The sequence below is a fragment of the Aotus nancymaae genome, unplaced genomic scaffold, assembly GCF_030222135.1.
Source record: "Aotus nancymaae isolate 86718 unplaced genomic scaffold, 86718_ANA_hifiasm-v0.15.2.pri h1tg000028l, whole genome shotgun sequence".
NCBI classification, from domain to species: Eukaryota; Metazoa; Chordata; class Mammalia; order Primates; family Aotidae; genus Aotus; species Aotus nancymaae.
In genome coordinates this window covers 40,396,795-40,419,024 of record NW_026988441.1, presented here as the reverse complement: position 1 = coordinate 40,419,024, position 22,230 = coordinate 40,396,795, and the positions used below count along the sequence as shown (strand labels likewise).

The 22,230-nt window shown below is 56.2% G+C and overlaps 1 protein-coding gene across 3 annotated transcripts; it reads right to left on the bottom strand.

Moving 5' to 3' along the window:
- Positions 1–519: 519 nt before the first annotated feature.
- On the bottom strand, positions 520–21,813 carry MATK (megakaryocyte-associated tyrosine kinase). Of its 3 annotated transcripts, XM_064382084.1 has the most exons (15): positions 21,553–21,813; positions 15,743–15,864; positions 11,765–11,895; positions 7,305–7,364; positions 6,553–6,666; positions 6,339–6,454; positions 6,024–6,243; positions 5,344–5,437; positions 3,820–3,885; positions 2,256–2,355; positions 2,092–2,176; positions 1,935–2,008; positions 1,551–1,746; positions 1,061–1,147; positions 520–974 (listed from the first exon to the last, which is right to left on the bottom strand). In XM_064382084.1, exons 3-15 carry the CDS (start codon positions 11,837–11,839, stop codon positions 735–737), a joined length of 1,527 nt encoding a protein of 508 aa, XP_064238154.1. In that variant the 5' UTR covers positions 11,840–11,895; positions 15,743–15,864; positions 21,553–21,813; the 3' UTR covers positions 520–734. The 3 variants fall into 3 exon arrangements, with proteins under 3 accessions (XP_064238154.1, XP_012291562.1, XP_012291566.1); XM_012436139.3 differs by lacking the exon at positions 15,743–15,864; XM_012436143.3 differs by lacking the exons at positions 11,765–11,895; positions 15,743–15,864; positions 21,553–21,813 and adding an exon at positions 7,552–8,098.
- Between the last annotated feature and the right edge of the window lie 417 nt (positions 21,814–22,230).

The following is a 22,230-nucleotide window of genomic DNA, read 5'->3' as shown; positions in this document are numbered from 1 at the left end:
TTTGGACCTTGAGGGCAGTCGGCAGCCTTGCAAGATCCTTTAAGCCTGGGACCCCATGGGTCGGGACGGGGTCCCCGCCACTGAATACCACATCCCCTGGGGGACTGCAGTGGGGAACCCATGGGCAATGGCAAGTGGATCCCTGCCCAGAACTCCCCAGGGAACCATGTCCCCACAGTGGCCAGCGGGCAGGTTCCAGCTGGGCAGATCCTCCGTGGGCAGAGGTGGGGAAGGGAGACAGACACCTGGAGGCAGGAGGCAGGGGCTCAGGGCCAGTGGGTGCTCAAGACTCGGCCAAGGATCAGTGGGGTCCCAGTGAATTGGTCCCATCGGGTGGGCTGCAGCGGGTTCCACAGAGTAGGGAAGTGAGTGCTGGGGCTGGGCATCCAGGGCACCCAGGGGTGGATCTCTACGGGAGGACCCAGGATGCCTGGCGCCTGGGGTGCCAGAAAGCAGATCGCCAAGGGCGGCCCCCGGGGAAGAGGGCACAGGGACACAGAGAGACACAGGCGCCCGCAGTCCTTGGAATCCATCTTTATCGGGGCGATCAGCCTTCGCTTTCGCAAGTCTGGGGCGTCCACGGGCCGCCCGGAGCCCCCTACGCGGGCCAGCCCCTGCTGTGGGCACCAGGAGGACGCCTTGCTGGCCTGGACCCTCCTTGGCCTGGCCGGGGCTCCCATGCCGCACTCCCCACTCTCTCGGTCCTCTGGGGCCAGGGGCCCTGCCGGGTGGGGTCAGGGCTCCTGGCTTCGGGGCGAGGTGGAGCCGTCGGCGTCCTGCCCTGAGACAGAGGCCGGGGCGCCCGCGCTGCGCAGCTCCCGGCCCAGCTTCTCTGCCAGCTTGCGGAAGGGCGGCCGTCGGGCGGGCTCCGCCTCCCAGCAGCTGCTCATGAGGACATGCACGGGGCCTGGACAGCCCTCGGGGGGTTCCATGCGGTACCCCTTCTCCACAGCCTCTGACACCTCCTTTAGTGACTGCGGACGGCAGGCGTGGGCAGGGGTCAGGGCCACGGTCCCAGGACCTGCCCAGAACCCAGTGCCTCCTTGGGGACCCTGCTCACCATTTTAGGGTACGGAGCCCGTCCATAGGAGAAGACCTCCCAGAGCAGCACCCCGAAACTCCAGACATCCGACTTGCTAGTGAACTTCTGTGGGGCCCAAGATGGGGGTGAGGAGGGGCCCCCTCAGGGCTTCTGCTCCAGCCCCTGCTTCCTCTAGGAAGCCCTCCTTGATTGACCTCTCTGGTCTGTTCCTCATTGACTCCTCCCCCACGCCGCCCACAGTTGAGTCCAGCTCAGCCTCAGTGCAGGAAGGAAGCCTGGTTATTCTTCCCCTCAGTCCTAAGCCCACGCCTGTTTCAGAGCTGGAGAAACTGGGGCCCAGAGGGGGCTACAAGGAACAGCTGTGGGCTGAGAGCTGCCTGGGGAGGCGGAGCCATCGCTCTTGAAGGCTCCAAGGGGCCAAGTGACACACCCAGGGTCACACAGCAGAGCTGGGGGGACAGGTCCCCTCAGACCCCAAAGCCCCAGGGCTGGGTGAAGGGGGGCTCACCCCGTGTTTGAGAGCCTCGGGCGCCGTCCACTTGACGGGCAGCCGGCTCGAGTCCAGCCCCTTCCGCTCTGCTTTGGCTAGGCCAAAGTCGCTGACCTTGGCCACCAGGTCCTCGGAGACCAGGATGTTGCGGGCGGCCAGGTCACGGTGCACCAGTTTCTTGCTCTCCAGGTACTCCATGCCCTCGGCCACGTGCCTGGGGGTGGCAGGGGGCAGCGGGGGCTCAGGTGCCATGACGCCTGCATTCAGGGCTCAGAAAATTAAGGGTGCCGGGGCCACAAACTCACAAAGCCTCACTGCCCTGTGCCTCAGTGTCCCCTTGATGGATCTTGGGGTCCATCCCCGACCACTGCCGTGCCCCAGCACCCCAAGAGCCCCACTCACAGAGAAAACTGCAGGAGCTGGGCAGTGTTCACGAGGGCTCGGCCCCGGGTCCGCAGGAAGTTCACCAGGTTGCCCTGTTGGGCGGGGTGGGAGACGGCTGGGGGGTGTCGGGACTGCCCGGCTGCATGCCCCCCTCCCTGCCGGGGCCCCGCCCCACCTTGCTCACGTGCTCCATGACGATGTACAGCCCCTGGTGCAGGATCACACCCAGGAGACGCACCAGGTTCTTGTGCTGCATCTTCCTGGGGGCGGTGGGGTGGGCGTGAGGGCGGAGCTGGGAGCCCCCATCCCAGGGTCCCCGACCCCCACCCCGGGACTCACGTCATGACGGCTGTCTCATCCAGGAAGGCTTGGGCCGTCACGTCACACTTGATGTTCTTCACGGCCACCTTTTGCCCCAGATACTCACCCTGCAGGACGGCTGGGAGAGTGGGGGTGGGGAATGGGGCGAGATCAGAACCCCCAACAGAAACAGGGACCGAGAGACAGGCAGACAGACCCACTCACACCGATGCCTGTGTAACAGTCACACAGCTGTGAGTCCCCAGACCTTGAAATGCAGCTCCCACGCTCCCAATCCTCCCAGCCCTCACAAGCTCCTGGAGACCCCAAATCTAAGAGATCTCGATCTGGCCGAGCGCGGTGGCTCACGCCTGTCATCCCAGCACTTTGAGAGGCCCAGGCAGGTGGATCACCTGAGGTCAGGAACTCGAGACCAGCCTGACCAACACGGAGAAACTCTGTCTCTACTAAAAATACAAAATTAGCTGGGCATGGTGACACATGCCTGTAATCCCAGCTACTCTGGTGGCTGAGGCAGGAGAATCACTTGAACCCAGGAGGTGGAGGGTGCAGTGAGCCAAGATTGCACCACTGCACTCCAGCCTGGCAACTAGAACAAAACTCCATCTCAAAAATAAAAAAGAACCATCTAAGGCAGGGGTCTGCAAACCTCTACCTGCCGGGGGCCAAATCTACTGCGTCACCTCTTTTTGCAAGGCTCTTGAGCTCAAAATGTTTTTTGCACTTTTATTTTTAAAATATTGATTGATTAAGACAGAGTCTCAGTCTCTCACCCGTGTGACGTGCAGTGGCATGATCACAGCTCACTGCAGCTTCAAATTCCTGAGCTCAAGGGATCCTCCCATCCCAGCCTCCCGAGTAGCTAGGATTACAAGCATGCTCCACCATGCCTGGCTAATTTTTTTTTTTTTTTTTTTTTGTAGAGATGGGGGTCTTGCTACGTTGCCCAGGCTGGACCTGAACTCCTGAGCTCAAGGGATCCTCCTTCCCCGGCCTCCCAGAGTGCTGGGATTCCAGGCATGAGCCACTGCACCTGGCTGGTTTTTGCATCTTTAAATGACTGGAAAAACAAATCAAAAGATAAGTACTGTTTCAGGCTATGTGGGCATTATATGAAATTCAAATTTCTCAGCCACAGTTCTCATGGCCACGCCCACATGTTTACATATTGCCTGCGGTCGCCTTCACTCCACAAGGGCAGGCTTGAGCAGTTGTGACGGGAACTACCTGACCCACAAAGGAGAAAACATTTACAATCTGGCCTTTTACAGAGAGTCTGCCGACCCCTGATCGACACCCCAGAGCCTTCCAGAATAATAATTTCAGGGAATGGTGTTCCGAACAGAGGGACTGACTATTCAAGGGCCTGGAGTGTGAAGAGCTCACTAACATCGACTGTGTGCCTGCCTGAGTGAATTTACTCCTCATGACAGCTGCCGTTACGGCTCAGGCGATTTGTGTGTCCTCAGGTGCACGGCCAGTAGGTGGTTAAGTATGGTCTGAATTCAGCTCTGTGACTCCAAAGCCTCCAGATGCACCCTCCACCTTTCTCCAGCACCCCCAACCCAGTCTGTCCACTCACCTCCAAACTCTCCCTCTCCGATCTGCGCTCCCAATGTCAAATGCTGCAGGTTCAGCAACCAGCCCGCTGTGGAGTGAAGACCCAGTCAGGGCAGTAATGGGCCCCCCAAACCCTCCCACTGGGGGTTCTACTTGGTGAGACTAGGTGATGTCTTTCACAGTGCTGCAGCTGTGGATACACATGTGATTGGCTGCTGGGCCTGGCAATGCCCCTGGGACATATCAGAGACACCCCACTCCTGGTACCAATTATTGTTGTTGGAAGAAACAGAATTATCATCTCAGGCTGACCTGAGCAAAAAGGAGCTTGCAGGAGGGACAGTGGGGTGAATGGTCAAAGCTGGGGGCCTGGCTGAGACCCTCAGACTCCACACTTGCCCTCCAGGAACTCCCTGCCAGGCCCAGGGGGCAGTGCCAGGAAACGTTTCAGGTCTCAGAGATAAGAGCTGCCCTTTTCTCTTTGGCTACCTGGAGACCTCTTGTCCCTCCAAATACCCTCTGGGCTCTTCCCTACATAGTTCTTTACCTCTGACCACCCAGAAACACACACAGGGCGAAAGAATAAATAAATAAAATAAAAACCCATAAAGGTTCCAGAATATTCCAGGATCTGGCCTCCCTAACCCTTCTCCCAGGCACTCCTGTGTTGGCCCCTCCACTGTCCTCTGGTTGGTTCTGCAGGCTTCCCCCTCCCCCTCCAGAAAGCACCCCCTCCAAATGCGGTGCTCTTAAGGGATCATTGGTCAGGGTGATGGTAGTCTCCACTTGGGTGCCATCCCTGATGGGTACAGATTTCCCCAGCAGAGACGAACTTCCAAGGAGGCAGACATGGGGTGGGAGGAGGCATTTGCTTTTGACCTTAAATATTGAGGATTTCACTACTCAGGGGATGGAAAAGCATTTCAGGCGAAGGGAACGGAATAAACAATGGCTCAGAGGCATGAAGGAAACAATGATGATCACAGTTGACTTGGGAGGGGTGGATGCGTGGAGGAAGGGCTTTGCAGATGAGGCTGGAAGGGTGGCTCAGGCCATGCGGGCAGGTTCTGGAAGGCAGAAAAGCTGCGGGCCTGTCTTCCCGGAGGCACGATTTCATGATAGAAAGATAACCTTGGGGCTGCACTCAAGGCCTGGCCTGGAAGGGGGACTTGCCCCCTGGGAAGGAGGTGGTCTGATCAGAGGGACTGAGGCTGGGCTGTGTGGGGAGGAGAGGGGAGCAGGTTCACCAGGTCAAAGAGGGAATGCTGGAGGGGGAGGTGGGTGGAGGTTCGGGGCCAGGTTTCTGGCTCAGATGATATGGTGGATGATGGTGACAGAGATTAGCAGCAAAGGTGGGGGCCTAGTGAATAAAGGACTGATCGGCGTCTGTGGACCCCCAAGGCAGCCCAGGTCTTCTATCCCATAGCTGTGCATGGGGACAGGCTTGGATGATCTGGCCTCAGAGGCCCAGGGTCCCAGGGTCCTTCCTCCTGGGCTGCGCTAACATGGGCGGGGAAGGAGGCGTGCCCTCCCGGGCGTCCCCTACCCCTGGCCAGCTCCTCCTCGGCCGACTTGGTCCCGTGCTTCCGCTTTGGCCTCACCAGCTTGGTGCAGATAGCGCCCTTTTCCTTGGTGTAATGCTGCAGGATACGGGGGTGGCCGTGAGCCCTGCCCCAGGGCAGGGAACCCTGGCGTCCCGTCCCTTTCCCTGGTGGGCTCTGGCTGGGGTGGGCGGGACCAGGGAGAAGAGAGGCTGGTTTCCACTGGAATGGGAAAAGAGGCAGGCCAAAAGGAGCGGAGGTCCTCTGGATTGGTGTCAACCTGGGGAGTCCTGGGGGTCCCCAAAGAAGTCATCCTAGTCCCTGGAGGTAGAACCAGGCTGACTCAGGTCTCCTGTGGGACAGGCAGTCCTTAGGGATCAGCCCCCTCATTTCTGCATTAGGGAGGATACTAGCGTGGGGGTCCCCCTGTCTGCCCATCTGAGATGGAGTGGGGGTCTGGGGGGCCCAGGGAATACTCCCTTCATCTCCGTATTGGAGAAGCACAGAGCTCAGGGGTTCCCGGGTGGTCAGCACAGGAGGTAGGGATGGTGTCTGCCCAGCTGCTGGGGAGGGGATGGGGCTGTGGAGGTCAGGTGACCAGCCCCTCCATCTCTACACAGGAGAGTCTGGGGGTCCCGGGGCTACCCCCCTGCAGGGACGGGGTGGGGCCTCCGGGTGGCAGCACCTCCACCATGTCCATGAGGTTGCAGAAGAACACGGCCTCGTCGATGGTGAGGTGCCCGTCGCGGTGCAGCACGCGGTAGTGGATGACGTCGCGGCCGAAGCTCACGCACAGGACGTAGTCGCCGGGGTGGCGCGCGGACTCTCGCACCAGGAACAGCCCGTCCTCGGGCGGCTGCAGCTGCTGGACTGCCTCCTGGCCGGAGATCTTCCCATGGAACCACCTGTGGCCACAGAAGGGGCGGGTCAGGCCGGGCTGTGGACCGGGCAGGGGGTCACCTCCTGCCCCCCACCCCAGGCCCCCGTCCCACCCACTCACGGCATGAGGCTCAGCTTGGGGTCCGCGGAGAGGGCCTCCCGCTCCCGCAGCGCCCCGGCCGCCAGCAGCCCCTCTTGCCCACTGGTGTGGTGCTTGGCGCGGTACCAGCTCTTGTTCTGCCAGGGAGGAAGCACAGCGTTGGTGTGGCGGGTGGGGTGGGGGTCCTGGGGGAGCCCCCATTCCCGAGCACCCATGCCCACCACCTGCCGCTCACCTCGCAGGCCTCCAGGATGGTGACCACGTCTCCCTTTCGGAAGGCCAGCTCCCCCGGCTTGGGGCGGGTGTGCTCGCATTTGGTGATACACTGGGTGCCCGGGGTCCAGCGCCTCTGCAGAGGGGCCCGGAGTGGGGGAGGGGGGACATCACGGAGATGTGGGGAGCAGAGGCACAGGGGGTGAGAGAGGACAGGAGGGAGAAAGGCATGGAGACTGGGAAAGAGCAGAGAGGCAGACATCGGGGAAGGAGGGAGATGGGGAGAGCGGGGCTCACAGAAAGAAATCGTAGAGTCACAAACAGAGGCGGGGCTCGGGGGCTCACACCTGTAATCCCAGCACTTTGGGAGGCCGAGATGGGTGGATCACCTGAGGTCAGGACTTTGAGACCAGCCTGGCCAAAATGGAGAAAACCTGTCTCTACTAAAAATACAAAAAAATTAGCTGGGCGTTCTGGCGGTAGCCTGTAATCCCAGCTACTTGGGAGGCTGAGGCAAGAGAATTGCTTAAACCCAGGAATTGGAGGTTGCAGTGAGCCGAGATTGCACCATTGCACTCCAGCCCGGGCGACAGAGTGGGACTCCGTCTCAAAAAAAAAAAAAAAAAAGGGTCACAAACAGAGGGGGCCCGGGACAGAAGGTCAGGATGCCAAGGTGACTAAGAAAGACCAGGCAGAGTCCAGCAAGGGGGATAGGGGGGCAGACAGGACAGCCCCCCGAGGAAGGGGGCAGAGGAACCGGCTGGACACACTCACCGTTGGCATCCTGGCTGAGATGGGTGGGGGGTGCCGGGCGCGGAGGAAGCAGGGGCTCACCTGGGGAAGGGGCAGAGTCCAGATGGGAGGGAGCTGGGCTGGGACCCAGGGTCCAGTTCCTACCACTTCCTCCCCAGGCCAGGTGGGGACAACGGCCAGGGGCGGGGTACAGAGAGAGCCCCCCAGAGGCATCCCAGGTGGGACCCAAGGCTGGCTCCCCTAGGCCCTTCTGGGAGGTGATCGTTACCCGGGGAAGTTCCTTAGCAGAATCACAGCCATGAAATGCCCGCCAGGAAACCAGGGAACCTCGACCCGCCATCGCCCCCCGAGGGAAACTGAGGCAGAGGAGAGGCACACTGAGCAAGTGGCCACAGTTGGGGGCGCTGGGAATGGCCTGCCACAGGCTGGGTGGCTGGCACAGGAGGCAGGGAGCTGGGTGCCACTGGATGGAGCCTGGTTCTTCCTCTTTTCTGGTAAGTAGGCAGAGGCAGGGTGGGGAGATAGGGATGAGTCAAGGTCATTCCCAAGAATCTCTGACCCTGGGGTGGAGCTGGGGCCAGGGGCGGGTCCTGCAGCCCTATTGGGCTCCTCTGGCCACCCGGCCAAGCCTCTCTGATCCCCCCCCAACAAACCCAGGACAGACACACAACGTCACTCATTGCTACAGGAGTGGGGGACCCTCCCTGCCTCCCTCATCTCCCCAACTGCTGGTCGATGGGAAATGGAGGGTGTTGGGGGGTGAGTCTCAGCACCTCCAATATGCACTTCCCCTGAAATCATCCAATCCCACGTGTACTCACACGCATACAGATGCATGTACACGCACAGAAACGCACGGGGCTCGGACGCAGGTGCGCGCAGATAAGCAAAGGACCCTGTCCACCTGGAAACAGGTGTGTGCACACGTCCCCGCACGTCCGCGCGCCCAGGCGCTCCACACCCGGGAACGTGCGCACCTGTCCTCAGCCCCCGGCACACACACACAGCCACCCCACACTGCAACACCTGGGCGCCAGCGCCGGGCCACCCAGGCACGCAGGGCGCCACGCAGGGCCGCGCACACGCATCTCGACCACACACGCGCACAGCCCTCCACGTGGACGCGCGGGTACACACGCCCGGGGCTCGCAGCCGCGCACACCCGCACCCGGGAACCCCCCGCCACCGCCACGCCGGGTCCGGTCGCCTCGGAGCACCCTCCGCCCCCGCCGCGCGCCCGCCGCGCGCCCGGGACGCGCACACTCGCGCGCACACCGGCCCTTCCTGCGCACGTCCCGGGCCCACCCCCGCCCCGAGCCCTCGGGGTTTCCCCCACCCCGCCCTCGGAGTGTCCCCACCTCTCCCCGTGGACACGCTCACCTGCTCAGGGGGCGTCCCCGGGCCGCGCCCCGCGCCCGCCCCCAGGAGGGCCTCCGCGAGCCGGCTGCGCACCCCGAGGCGGTCCCGGCTGCACAACTTGGAGCGAGTTGCTCCGTTTCCTCATTTTGGGGGCGAAGGAGGGTCGGGGAGTGGGGGTAAGCGGGAGGCGCCGCGGCCTGAGAGGCCCCCGCGGGTCCTAGCGCCGGCCGCACTGCGGTCTGCTCGGCGCGCCGCCGCCGCCGCCGGCCCCTCCCCGCCCCGCCCCCGCGGCCCCCGGCGCCTCTCGAGCGCCCCGGGCACGCGGGCTCCAAGCCGGGCGCTAACCTACCTCCGTCTGGCGTGCACCCCCGCTCCACCCTGGGAAGCGGGGTTCTTGGGAGCGGGGGCTAGGGGGTGAGAGAGAGTGAGCTGCCCGTCCGGGGAGGTAAGCAAGGCGCCCAGCCCGGACACCCAGAGGGCCTTTCGCACTCTGCAATTTCAACTCTCTCCGTGCCGCCCATTTTAGCACCCAGCGCCTCAGAGAGCTATTTGTGGTTGACCAAAAAAGAGCCCCCCAAAATGTCAGCCACTATGGATATCATCATCATCAACATTAAGGGAAAATTGGGGTAACAGAAAGCATCCTCGGGAGCTTCAGTCATCCGGATGCAAACTCCTTAGACCAGCCCTCCTTGGAGGGTAAAAGGGGCTTCTGGGAGCTGGGGGGTCCTGGCTCTGCCCAGAGGCAGGAGCTACCCATTTTCCAGCCGGGATTGCCTCCTCCATAGGGAGGGTGGGGGCCCCACTCGCTTCCGCCTCACGGAAGAGTTTGCGCTCACGTGGTCTTGGTGGACAGGGCCCTGCCCCTAGCGATGGCTTCGTGGTTCCGGTGACCAAACCACCCAATCCACTTTCACCCATTGCAGGTCCTTATCTTTTTTTTAATTTTTTTGAGACGGACTCCCTCTGTCCCTGTCCCTCAGGCTGGAGCGCAGTGGTATGATCATAGCTAATTACAGCCTTGACCACCTGGGCTCAAGCCCGCCTCCTGCCTCAGCCTCGGGAGTAGCTGGGACTACGGGGTAATTGTTTCTTTTTCCAACTTTTCGTAGACATGAAGTTTCACTTTGTTGCCCAGGCTGGTCTTGGACTCCTGGGATCAAGCGATCCTCCCACCTCGGCCTCCCAAAGGCTGGGATGACAGGCGTGAGTCACCACGCCTGGAACCTTATCTCCTTTCTAAGGGATGAGTCCTCTAAAACAAAGATGAAGCTCATCTCAGGAGGGCAATGAACCAAGGCGCCCAGGTGGCCTGCACCCATAATTAATCGTCTGTTACCCCAAAAGGCTAAGTGTCTGGACTTGGAGGCGTCGCATGATTTTAGAGGGAGCAGAGGCCCAAATACAAGAGAATTACAGAACAGCTGTATTAAGGAACTTAGGCAGCAGACTAGGCAACTATATTATTATTATTAGAGATGGGGTCTCTCTGTGTTGCCCAGGCTGGCCTCAAACTCCTGGGCTCAAGCGATCCTCCTGCCTTAGCCTCCCCTTTGCTGGGACTACAGGTGCACAGCACAAGGCCTGTTATCTTACATCACATGTATTTTATTATATATTATACACCCGGATCACCCAGGATGCCCTCTCATCTCAATAGCAACAATTTAATCCCATCTACAGACTGGGCCGAGTGGCTCACGCCTGTAATCCCAGCACTTTGGGAAGCCGAGGCAGGCGGATCACCTGAGGTCAGGGGCTCCAGACCAGCCTGGCCAACATGTTGAAACCCTGTCTCTACTGAAAATACAAAAATTAGTCGGGTGCGGTGGCAGGTGCCTGTAATTTCAGCTACTCTGGAGGCTGAGGCAGGAGAATTGTCGGAACCTGGGTGGCAGAGGTTGCAGTGAGCCGAGATCACACCTCTGTACTCCAGCCTGGGAGACAGAGAGACTCTGTTCCAAAAAAAAAAAAAAGGGAGGGAGAGAGAAAATCTCCAGTTGTTAGAAACAACCTTACCACCGCCAGCATGCTGCTGTTCAATAAAGAGTCACCACAAGCAAATCCAAGGGGAAAGTTCTAGAAGGAGACTCGCCCGCTGACAGCAGGGTTACCCCAGGGATACGAGGGCAGGTGAGGCTGGGAGGGGACAGCTTTGCTTTTTGTTTTATTTTTTAAAAATAGAGATGGGGTCTGGCTACGTTGCCCAGCCTGGTCTCAAACTCCTGCACTCAAATGTTCCTCCTACCTCGGCCTCCCAAAGTGCTGGGATTACAGATGTGAGCCACTGCACGATCTCAGCTCACTGCGACCTCTGCCTCTCAGTTTCAAGCAATTCTCCTGTCTCAGCCTCCTGAGTAGCTGGGATTACAGGTGCACGGCATTGCACATAGCTAATATTTGTACTTTTAGTAGAAACGGGGTTTCACCATATTGTTCGGGCTGGTCTCAAACTCCTGACCTCAGATGATCCACCCACCTTGGCCTCCCAAAGTGCTGGGATTATAGGCGTGAGCGACCGTGCCTGGTCTACTGGCCTCAATTTTCTTTCATGGAGTTGTAATTTACTATTTGAAGATCTTTGGGGGGCTGCGTGCAGTAGCTCATGCCTGTAATCCCAGCACTTTGGGAGGCCGAGGCGGGAGGATCACCTGAGGTACGGAGTTCGAGACCAGCCTGACCAACATGGAGAAACCTAGCCTCTACTAAAAATACAAAAATTAGCCGGGCGTGGTGGCGGGTGCCTGTAATCCCAGCTATCCAGGAGGCTGAGGCAGGAGAATCGCTTGAACCGGGGAGGTGGAGGTTGTGGTGAGCCGAGATCACGCCACTGCACTCCAGCCTGGGCAACAAGAGTGAGACTCCATCTCAAAAAAAAAAAAAAAAGATCTTTGAGGAGGATGCCTCTGTCTACGATTTTAGCACCTACAGCTTTATGGATCTGGCTGTGGGATAGTCTAGGGTGTGGCTCCCTGGAAGGGGCTGGGGACCCTGCAGCTGTCCATCTGTCACGGTCACTGCGGGCCCATCGTATATGATAAACCACCGTGACTTGCCTCAGCTGGAAGCGTTATGTCAAAATATTTGCAGCGGAAAACCCAGCCGCCTAATTTGTCTCTCACCAGAAGCTGCTGCTGACCACAGGTCCCTCGCCGAGGTCCGCCTTCTCTTCGTTCAGCAGGGAAATGTCCCGGCATGAGAGGGACGTTGAAGAAACTCTAGCACCCACGGAGACTTTCTCCTCTTCCTCTCTCTGCAAATGAATGGTATTTCGTGTCAGTCCTCCCAAGCAGCCCCAGGGCTCCCGGTGGGAGGCCTCACCCCAGGAGCGATAATAAGAGGAACCAACGGGATTGAGTCCAGAGGAGGGTGGGCTTCAGGAGCTGCTGTCGGGTTCCCAGATCGCCAAGGGAGCTCCCCTGCACTGAGTGGAGACGTAGACACCGAGCTGTGCCTGACTCTAGGGGGACAGATTTGAGCCTGTGGTTTATTTGAATCCGCAGAGCTACAGAAGGGGTAGCCTCAGGAGGGGGTGAGCCCCCCGTCCTGGGAGGCATCCAAGAGTTGGCCACTTTGCTTTTTTTTTTTTTGAGATGGAGTCCTGCTCTGTCACCCAGGCTGGAGTGCAATGGTGCGATCTTCGCTCACTGCAACCTCCACCCACTAGGTTCAAGCGATTCTCCTGCCTCAGCCTCCGAAGTAGCTGAAGTTACAGGCACATGCCACCACACCCAGCTAACCTTCGATTTGTTTATTTATTTATTTTCTTTGAGATGGAGTTTCACTCCCGTCATTGCAGGCTGGAGTGCAGTGGCGCAATCTCGGCTCACTGCAACCTCTACCTCCCAGGTTCAAGTGATTCTCCTGCCTCAGCCTCCTGAGTAGCTGGGATTACAGGTGCCCACCATCATGCCCAGCTAATTTTTGTATTTTTAGTAGAGACAGGGTTTTGCCATGTTGGCCAGGCTGGTCTCGAACTCCTGACCTCAGGTGATCCACCTGCCTCTGTCTCCCAAAGTGCTGGGATTGATCACAGGCGTGCACCACTGCGCCTGGCCAAGAATTGGCCACATTGAATCACAAAGACTCCAGGCTCTTTCAGGCCCCAGAGGTGGCTGCACCAGTCTCTAATGCCTTCCGCCAGGGTGCTGGGGACTCACCCCTCCTTGGGTGGACTAGTTCCAGCTACTCAGGCGGCTGAGTTGGGATAGTTGCTTGAGGCCGGGGAGGGCCAGGTGACAGTGAGCTGTGATCGCGCCACTGCACTCCAGCCTGGGCGACAGAGTAAGACCCTATCTGAAATATACCAGACTGAGTGGGTAGCCTGCACTCCCAGATGCTTCCAGTCCTGAACTCCCCACCCTCCACTTTTCATCCTTGGTAACCCCCTGTCAACTTGATTTCAGAAGTTCTCTGATCCGCAGGTCACCCTCCTGGTGCAGGCTGGTGACAGAGCAGTCCCCTTTCTGGTGTCCTGGCTGCCTCCAGATTTTCACCTTTCACTGCATAGCCAAGGGATGGAAATGTGACTGTGGCCCTCCCACACTCTAAATCCTTCCATAGCTCCCTACTGCCTGCAGGAGAGCGCCTAAAATGCTCAGCCTGGCATCCGGGGCTCTTCATCTTTGGCCTCCAGCTGATCCCCCACGTCCTGTTTTCTTATTCTCCCACCGAGGACCTAATAATCTAGTGAGTCCCAGCTGCAGGAGTTTCCATGCTTTTGCACTGGCTGTTCCCTTTCCCTGGAATGCCCTTCCCCCTGTGTCCATCTGGCCTCTCCAAGCTCACCCTCCCACGTACAACTCACGTGGCACCATTTGGGGAAAGCCTTCCCCAAGGACACCCCCACACTTCCTAGAGCAAAGTCCCCTTGAAAGAATCCCTTGCTAGAGACACTAGCTCTCTTATCTCACTGTATGACAGGTGTGGGCCTGGCCGTCTCACCTTGGCCTTGGTGACTGAGCCCGTCAGCCTGTCTGATAAGGAGGCCAGCCTGAAGGAAACACAGCCAAGACAGAGACTGAATCCCAAGGGAAGGACTGGTTCCATATCCTTAGGACCAGCGACGCCTGGCATTCACATGACACCGTTTCAGAAGCCAGTCTCTCCTTTTTGATTTCTTCCCGAAGGGGTTCCTGCCACTTACAAACAAAGGGATTCCCAATACTCAAACTAGTACCAGAAGTGAGGAGTTGGAATTAACAGACTAATGTGGAATTGCTGACTCAAATTAGATTTCCCTGATCACAGCCGGGCAGAGGGATGAGCACATCCTTCCATCACTCCGTAAACCCACTTCCATTCCGAGTCAGGTGACACTAGGTTTTTGTTCTTTGCAACGGACCAGCTCACCAGACGCCGAACTCTCCACCTCCTCCCCTTATTTATTTATTTATTTATTTATTTTGAGCCAGAGTCTCGCTCCGTCGCCCAGGCGGGAGTCCAGTGGCTCGATCTCGGCTCGCTACAACCCTGCCTCCCTGGTTCAAGTGATTCTCCTGCCTCAGCCTCCTGAGTAGCTGTGATTACAGGTACCCACCACCATGCCTGGTTAATTTTTGTATTTTTAGTAGAGACGGGGTTTCACCATCTTGGCCAGGCTGGTATTGAACTCCTGATCTCGTGATCCACCAGCCTTGGCCTCCCAAAGTGCTGGGATTACAGGCATAAGCCACCGCAAACCAGCCATGCCTGGCTAATTTTTTAAATTATTTGTAGAGACAGGAGGTCTTACCATATTGCCCAGGTGAGCCAGGGTGCCTGGCCCCTTCTCTCTCTCTCTTTTTTTTTTGTTACGGAGTCTCACTGTGTTGCCCAGGCTGGAGTGCAGTGGTGTGATCTCGACTCACTGCAACCTCTGCCTCCCAGGTTCAAGCAATTCTCCTGCCTCAGCCTCCTGAGTAGCTAGGATTACAGGCATGCACCAGCACGCCCAGCTAATTTTTGTATTTTTAGTAGAGACGGGGTTTCACCATGTTGGCCAGGCTGGTCTCAAACTCCTGACATCAGGTGATCTGCCTGCCTCAGCCTCCCAAAGTGCTGAGATTATAGGTGTGAGCCACCACATTCGGCCTCACAATTGGGCCTTCTGAACTTGGAGGACAGGCTGGGTGGGGGGCTGCTGCAGCTGGACGTGGGGACACCCAAGCCGCCGTGGCCTCCGTGGAAGCCTTCCCCTGCCTAGCCAGTCCTTGGCTGGAGTCCGCAGTCAGATCACACTGCCCCAATTAGCACGCCTTTAAATTTAGCTTTCTCCCCCCAGCCAGGGGACTCCGGGATTCAGGGGAGGAATGCTGGCTCTTTCGAGGAAGAACGCTGCATCACTCATTCTGGAACCACAGCTGCTGTCTGCCACGCCATTCTCAAATCCTTGAGCGGAGGGCCTCTTGGGGCGAGCTGCTTTGGGTGCCTCTGATGGAAAACCCTTGCCCCATCTTCCTCATCCTTAAGATGCAGCCGGGGAGGCTGCTCTCCAGCCACACCTGCAGGTTTCATCCATGGGAACTGGATCTGTGTCACATCTGGCCTTAAAAGCTTCCCGGCCGGGCACGGTGGCTCACGCCTGTAATCCCAGCACGTTAGGAGGCCGAGGCGGGTGGAACAACTAAGGTCAGAGTTCGAGACCAGCCTGACCAATGTGGTGAAACCCCGTCTCTATTAAAAAATACAAAAGTTAGCCGGGCGTGGTGGCAGATGTCCGTAATCCCAGCTGCTCGGGAGGCTGAGGCATGAGAATCAGTTGAGCCCAGGAGGCGGAGGTTGCATTGAACTGACATCAGACCACTGCACTCCAGCCTGGGCGACAGAGAGTGAGACTCTCAAAAAAAAAAATAAAAGCTTCCCATGGCTCCCACTAAGCTCAGCGCACCTCCCGGCACTTCACTACCCTCATGGTCCAGTGGCTGTCACCTCTGCTTCCAGCTTCTCCTGTCTCCCAAAACCTCCAGGCACAGGCAACCTCAGGACCTTTGCACGTGCTCTCCCCAGCTCTTCTCAAGGCCAACTACTTCTCTGCACTTTCAGCTTCTCCAAGAGACCCTCCCTGGCCAGCCCATCGTGGCCACCCTTAGTTACTCTATTGTCAAAGCCAGAATCCCTACCTGTTATCCTGTCCCCCGCATTACTGTCAATCTCACCGCGTCCTTGCTTCCCACGGAAGACTATATGTTCCCCGCTAGGGTAATGATCAGGCCTGGCTCCGGCATCCATTCATGTCTGAAGCCTGGAACAGAAAAGGCTCTTACAGAACAATAAACGGAAGCAGATGAAAGGGTAAAGTCCGAGGAAGGAGGGGCCGGGCACGAAGGCTCACGCCTGTAATCCCAGCACTTTGGGAGGCCGAGGTGGGAGGACTGCTTGAGCCCTGGAGATCCAGACCAGCCTGGCCTACACAGTGAGATCCTGTCTCTACAAAAAAATAAAAGAAATTAGCTGGGTGTGGTGATGCATGCCTGTAGTCCCGGTTACTCGGGAGGCTGAAGCAGGAGGATCACTTGAGCCTGGGAGGTCGAGGCTACAGTGAGCTATGATTATGCCACTGCACTCCAGCTTGGGCAACAGAGCAAGACCCTATCTCAAAAAAAAAAAAAGAAAAAAGAAAAAAGAAAAAAAGAAAAGACCAAGGGACATACACATGATTGTGGAAGACAAACCCCGTCTACTCATGAGCAGCCCCCAAGTCTCTCCTCCAGGCCCCCTCTTACCTTCATCCTCCATGACCTCATCCTTGAACTCAGGGCCAGGAAACTGTCTCTATAAAGGGCCTGCTGGTCTCTGTCCCAACTGACATCACAGATAGCACAGAAGCCAAAGACCATGGCTGCATTCCAAGAAAACTTTATTCATGGACATTGAAATTTGACTTTCATGTTACTTTTTTTTTTTTTCAGACAGAGTCTCGCTCTGTCACCCAGGCTGGAGTGCAGCGGCATGATCTCGGCTCACTGCAACCTCTGCCTCCTGGGTTCAAGCGATTCTTCTGCCTCAGCCTCCTGAGTAGCTGGGATTAAAGGCGCATGTCACCATGCCCGGCTAATTTTTGTATTTTAGTAGAGACGGGGTTTCACCATGTTGGCCAGGATGGTCTCGATCTCTTGAGCTCGTGATCCGCCCTCCTCAGCCTCCCAAAGGGCTGGGATTACAGGCGTGAGCCACCGCGCCCAGCCCTGGCTGCATTTTTCAATCTGTTAGATTAAATGTGCTGATACTCATGGCATGTAATAAGCTCTCAAGAAGTGTTTAAAAAAAAATAAGACCAAAATATATAAATAGAGCTCCTCAACTCAGCAATGAGCCCCTTCTTGTTGGTACAAACAGTAGATGATATGTATAGATTGTTTTACTGTGTGCTGAAGACATAGCAATATGATGCCCTCAGGGGTTGCTGTTGCTGTTTACATTGGCTGTTTTCAAGGTGTTTACCTCCATATTCCCAAGTCATGTGTTTGACCCATCTCTTGATTTATCAGTCGGATGTCGTCCATTGACTTCCTATTCTGGAAGGTCAAGATTTAGCTCTCTTAGGCATTCTGCTCCCCCAGTAGTTAAATCACAATTTTTGCTTACATGAAAATTCAGTGCTTATAGTACATATTAATATAAGTATTATTTACAGTGGAACAATGGATACTAAGAACATCATTTTCTGGGACCTGCTTTTTTATTTCCCTGGAGTTAGTCATCGCCTTGGTTTTATGTGTCTGTGGCTCTCTCTTTTCCCCAGCCTCTCCACCGTAACTGACTTCTCCACTCAGGACTCGTTGCTCCTCCTGCCCAGCTGTGATCCTGGACCCCCTCTTCTTCAGCACAAGGGGATTCTTGGGATGTAGCTCCTGTTTCTTGGGTGTGGGTCTTCCTGTTTCTTGGTTTGCTTCCTGGTTTTAGGGATGTGTACCCCCTAGTGTTTCCAGAGAAAGTGTTTTTCTCCTATTCTCCCGGGTAATTGGTGGTTTGGCTAAGGAGAGTATTGTGGGTGGATAATCTTCTTTTGACCCATGTTTTCCAGCTTCTAGTCTTGGGCAGCTGCAAGATCATAAGTTGTCCTGTTTCCTCATCCTTTGCCTGTCTCATGGTTAATTTCTCTTTCTCTCTCTCTGGAAGCTTCTAGAATCTTCTTGTTCTCTACCTCTGCACTTTCACAGTGGTGGGTTTGGTGTGGGTCTATTTTCAACCATTGTGCCAAGTACTTGGTGGGCTCTTTCATGTGTTCTCTTCCTGGAAAATTTTCTTGAATGCTATCATTGGTGATTTCTTCCCCTTTGGCTTCTCTGGTGTCTTTGTGGAACACGCTGTTGACATAGGGTGGACCTCTTGGACTGAGCTGCTCATTTTCTTGCCTACCTTCCCCCATGCCCCCATTTTCTACTTTTTCTTCCAACTCATTCTATTGACATTTTAATTTTGACTATTAGATTTTTTTTTTTTTTTGAGACAGGGTCTCACTCTGTTGCTTAGGCTGGAGTGATGCAATCACAGCTCACTGTACCTCGACCTCCTGGGCTCAAGCGATCCTCCTGCCTCAGCCTCCCAAGTAGCTGGGACTACAGGTGCCTGTCGCCATGTTGGCTAATTTTTTTATTTTTATTTTTAGTCTCACTATGTTGCCCAGGCTGGTCTCAAACTCCTGAGCTCAAGCCATCTGCCTGCCGCAGCCTCCCAAAGTGTTGGGATTACAGGCATGTGCCACCATACCCAGTGGCTATCAGAGTTTTAATTTCCAAGGGCTCTTTCTGGTTCTTTCAATGTTCCTCTTTAAAAGACAAACTTGGCTGGATGCGGTGGCTCACGCCTGTAATCCCCGCACTTTGGGGGGCCAAGGTGGGTGGATCACGAGGTCAAGAGATCAAGACCATCCTGGCCAACATGGTGAAACCCCGTCTCTACTAAAAAAAAATACAAAAATTAGCCGGGTGTGGTGGCATGCACCTGTGGTCCCAGCTACTCAGAACGCTGAGGCGGAAGAATCGCTTGAACCCAGGAGGCGGAGGTTGCAGTGAGACGAGATTGTGCCACTGCACTCCAGCCTGGCGACAGAGCAAGACTCCATGTCAAAAAAAAAAAAAAAGACAAACTTGGCTGGGCTCAGTGGCTCATGGAGCTCAGGAGTTTGAGACCAGCCTGGGCAACACAGTGAGACCCCCATCTCCAAATAATACATAAATAAATACAAGAATTTCTGGGCCCAATGCAGTGGTTCATGCCTGTCATCCCAGCACTTTGGGAGGCCGAGGTGGGAGAATCACCTGAGGATAGGAGTTTGAAACCAGGCTGGCCAACATGGCGCAACCCCGTCTCTACTAAATATACAAAAATTAGCCAGGTGTGGTGGCGCACACCTGTAATCCCTGTTACTTGGGAGGCTGAGGCAGGAGAATCACTGGAACCCAGGAGGTGGAGGTTGCAGTGAGCCGAGATCACACCACTGCACTCCAGCCTGGGTGACGGAGAGGGAGACTTCATCTCAAAAAATAAATAAATCGGCCGGGCGCGGTGGCTCATGCCTGTAATCCTAGCACTTTGGGAGGCCGAGGTGGGTGGATCACCTGAGGTCAGGAGTTCAAGACCAGCCTGGCCATCATCGTGAAACCCCATCTTTTTTAAAAAAAAATAAAAATTATAAATAAATAAAGTAAGTAAAAGCAAACTTATACTTGTTGCTTGGCTGTTACATCCTCTGCGATCCTCTGAGGATAAGACGCACGTGGGTTTTGCTTTTTTCTGTCTCTGTGTTGGAATCAGGAACATAAGGATTTTTCTAAAACTATTTTCTTCTGCCCTCTTTGTCTCTCTCCTTCAAGTTACTTTTCTTTGTGGATTTTGGTCTCTCTGTTGGCGAACGACGATGGTGTGCCACAGAGCTGATGGAAGCCTCCTCACCACAGACTGGCTTCACTGTCGGGTGATGGGGGCAGGTGGGGTGGGGTGGGGAGGTGGGGGCTGGTCACTGGGCAGGGAGCCTGAAACATCAGCAGCACCTGGAAAGATCTTCTCATAGCCTAGAATCCAGCGTTCACGAGGGAAAGCATCTGGGGTCACTATTCTGTGTGCGACTTTCATTTTAATTACCTGTGTATGTGATTTTTAAAAAAATTATTTATGTATTTAGAGACGGAGTTTTGCTCTTGTTGGCCAGGCTGGAGTGCTGCAGTGGTGCAATTTCAGCTCACCCCAACCTCCGCCTCCCAGGTTCAAGAGATTCTCCTGCCTCAGCCTTCCAAGTAGCTGGGACTACAGGGCGTGCAACCAGCTAGTTTTTTTGTGTTTTTAGTAGAGACAGGGTTTCACCGTGTTAGCCAGGCTTCTGGCTCATCCTTGGGTGCCCCAAGGAAGGCGGTGTTTCCTGATTGTCTACGGAATAAATGTCAACATTCTCAATGGGAGAAACAGGGAAACCATGTGAATGATGGCCCAGCACACATCACAGGCGTTCAACACACATATGGAATGAATGAGCAGATGGAAGAACAGGAGTTGAGGCTGGGCGCGGTGGCTCACGCCTGCCATCCCAGCACTTTGGGAGGCTGAAGTGGGTGGATCACCCGAGGTTGGGAGTTTGAGACCAGCCTGGGCAACACAGTGAAACCCTGTCTCTACCAAAATACAAAAAAAATTAGCCAGTTACGATGGCGTGCACCTGTGGTCCCAGCTACTTGGGAGGCTGAGGCAGGAGAATCACTTGAACCCAGGAGGTGGAGGTTGCAGTGAGCTGAAATTGTGCCACTGCAGCACTCCAGCCTGGACAAGAAGAGTGAGACTGTCTCAAAAAAAAAAAAAAGTCGGCCAGGTGCAGTGGCTCACACCTGTAATCCCAGCACTTTGGGAGGCCAAGGAGGGTAGATCACCTGAGGTCAGGAGTTCGAGACCAGCCTGGCCAACATGGTGAAACCCTGTCTCTACTAAAAATGCAAAAATTAGTCAGGCGTGGTGGCGTGTGCCTATAATCCCAGCTACTAGGGAGGCTGAGGCAGGAGAATCGCCTGAACCCAGGAGGCGGAGGTTGCAGTGAGCAGAGATCACACCATTGCACTCCAGCCTGGGTAACAAGAGCAAAACTCCATCTAAAAAAATTAAAAAACACACAAAGAAAAAGCACAAGAAAGCAGGAGGGACCAGAGTGTTCACGGTCGCTGCTTTGTTTCCTTCTTCTGTTCTTCTGGATTGTCCAAGTTTTTCATTGTGGGAAAAACCCAATTCATGGGAAAAACAAATTTATGTGGAAAAATATGCGTAACATAAATGTTGCCGTCTTATTTTTTATTTTATTCTTTTTGTTTATTTATTTGAGACGGTGTCTTGCTCTGTGGCCCAGGCTGGAGTGCAGTGGCGCGATCTGGACTCACCATAACCTCCGCCTCCCGGGTTCAAGCGATTCTCCTGCCTCAGCCTCCCGAATAGCTGGGATTACAGGCGCCCGCCACCACGCCTGGCTAATTTTTGGATTTTTAGTAGAGACGAGGTTTCGAACTCCTGACCTCAAGTGATCCTCCCACCTCAGCCTCCCACAGTGCTGGTATGACAGGCGTGAGCCTCCGCGCCTGGCTGACGGTTCCTGATGCGTTTCATTTCCAAAACTTGGGAGTGACCATTTCCCACCCAGGTCCCTTCTCCACCTTAACGACATAAGCGGGTCTTTTCTGCTCACCCCAAACATCTTAGTCCTAGATGCTCAACTAGGGAGGCAGCCAGCGACAAGACCAGCAGCGACAATCTTTTCCCCAAGGACCCTGAGCCCGGCCAGGGACACGCTGCCCGCCACACTGATAGTGACATCCCAGCGACCGTGTCTCTGTGCTGTCCGTGACCTTGCAGAGGCAGCTGTCAGCCTGCCCTTCCGTTTTGTCTTTCCAGCACCTCCTGCAGGATTGGGCTCCAGCCCTGCCCACACGCCCGGTATCATCCCACCCACACTCACCGAGGTCGCCTAGCAACCCAGCTCACCGCCAGCATCCGCAGCCGAGGGCCCCGCGCTCCAGTTCTCTGTTGTGGGAGGGGGTTGCTTCTCCAGCCCCTGCAGTCTGGGGTGTCTTCCCTCCACCCGCTGGCCTGCTCCAGGTAGGGCTGGGGAGGACGGGTCAGGAACGACTGCTTTTCAGGCCCCTGGGCTCCGCAGCCCAGACGGTCCATCCATCTGCACCCAATCCCTTTGCTAACCAACTGCTGGATTTTGCTGTCGCGCCGCCTAAACTTGGTGTTTTGGAGTTGCTAGGAGGGCCGACTTAACTCTTTGTCAGCGGGGCTGGCTGGCATCCACCTGGCGGTGGGAATCCTCTTCGCCTTCCCCGGGAGCCAGGGATGGGAACGGGAGCCGTGGGTGGGAGGCTTCCGAGAACTGCCTCTCCCAGGGTGTAACGAAGGAAGCGGGCCTGCAGGTACCGCCTTGGGTTCACGGTAGGGGACGAGGTGCCTCCCACCAGGGGGCTGCTGTGATCGCCAGGCCTGCCAGGGTGTGCCCCTTCCCCCATCCCTTCCCTCTGTCCCCATTGCCTTGGCTGGAGTCTCTCTCCCGTAACGAGATGGAGACAAATGGTGTTCTTTTCATGTTTGAGACTTGTCGCTCAGGCTGGAGTGCGGTGGCGCGATCTCAGCTCAC

Coding starts and splice junctions, on each gene's coding strand:
- MATK (XM_064382084.1), bottom strand. CDS start 11,839: ATGCCGGGACATTTCCCTGCTGAACGAAGAGAAGGCGGACCTCGGCGA. Junction 5,438..6,023: donor ACCTCATGGACATGGTGGAG/GTGCTGCCACCC, acceptor CGTATCCTGCAG/CATTACACCAAGGAAAAGGG. Junction 1,747..1,934: donor CAGCTCCTGCAGTTTTCTCT/GTGAGTGGGGCT, acceptor TGCCACCCCCAG/GCACGTGGCCGAGGGCATGG.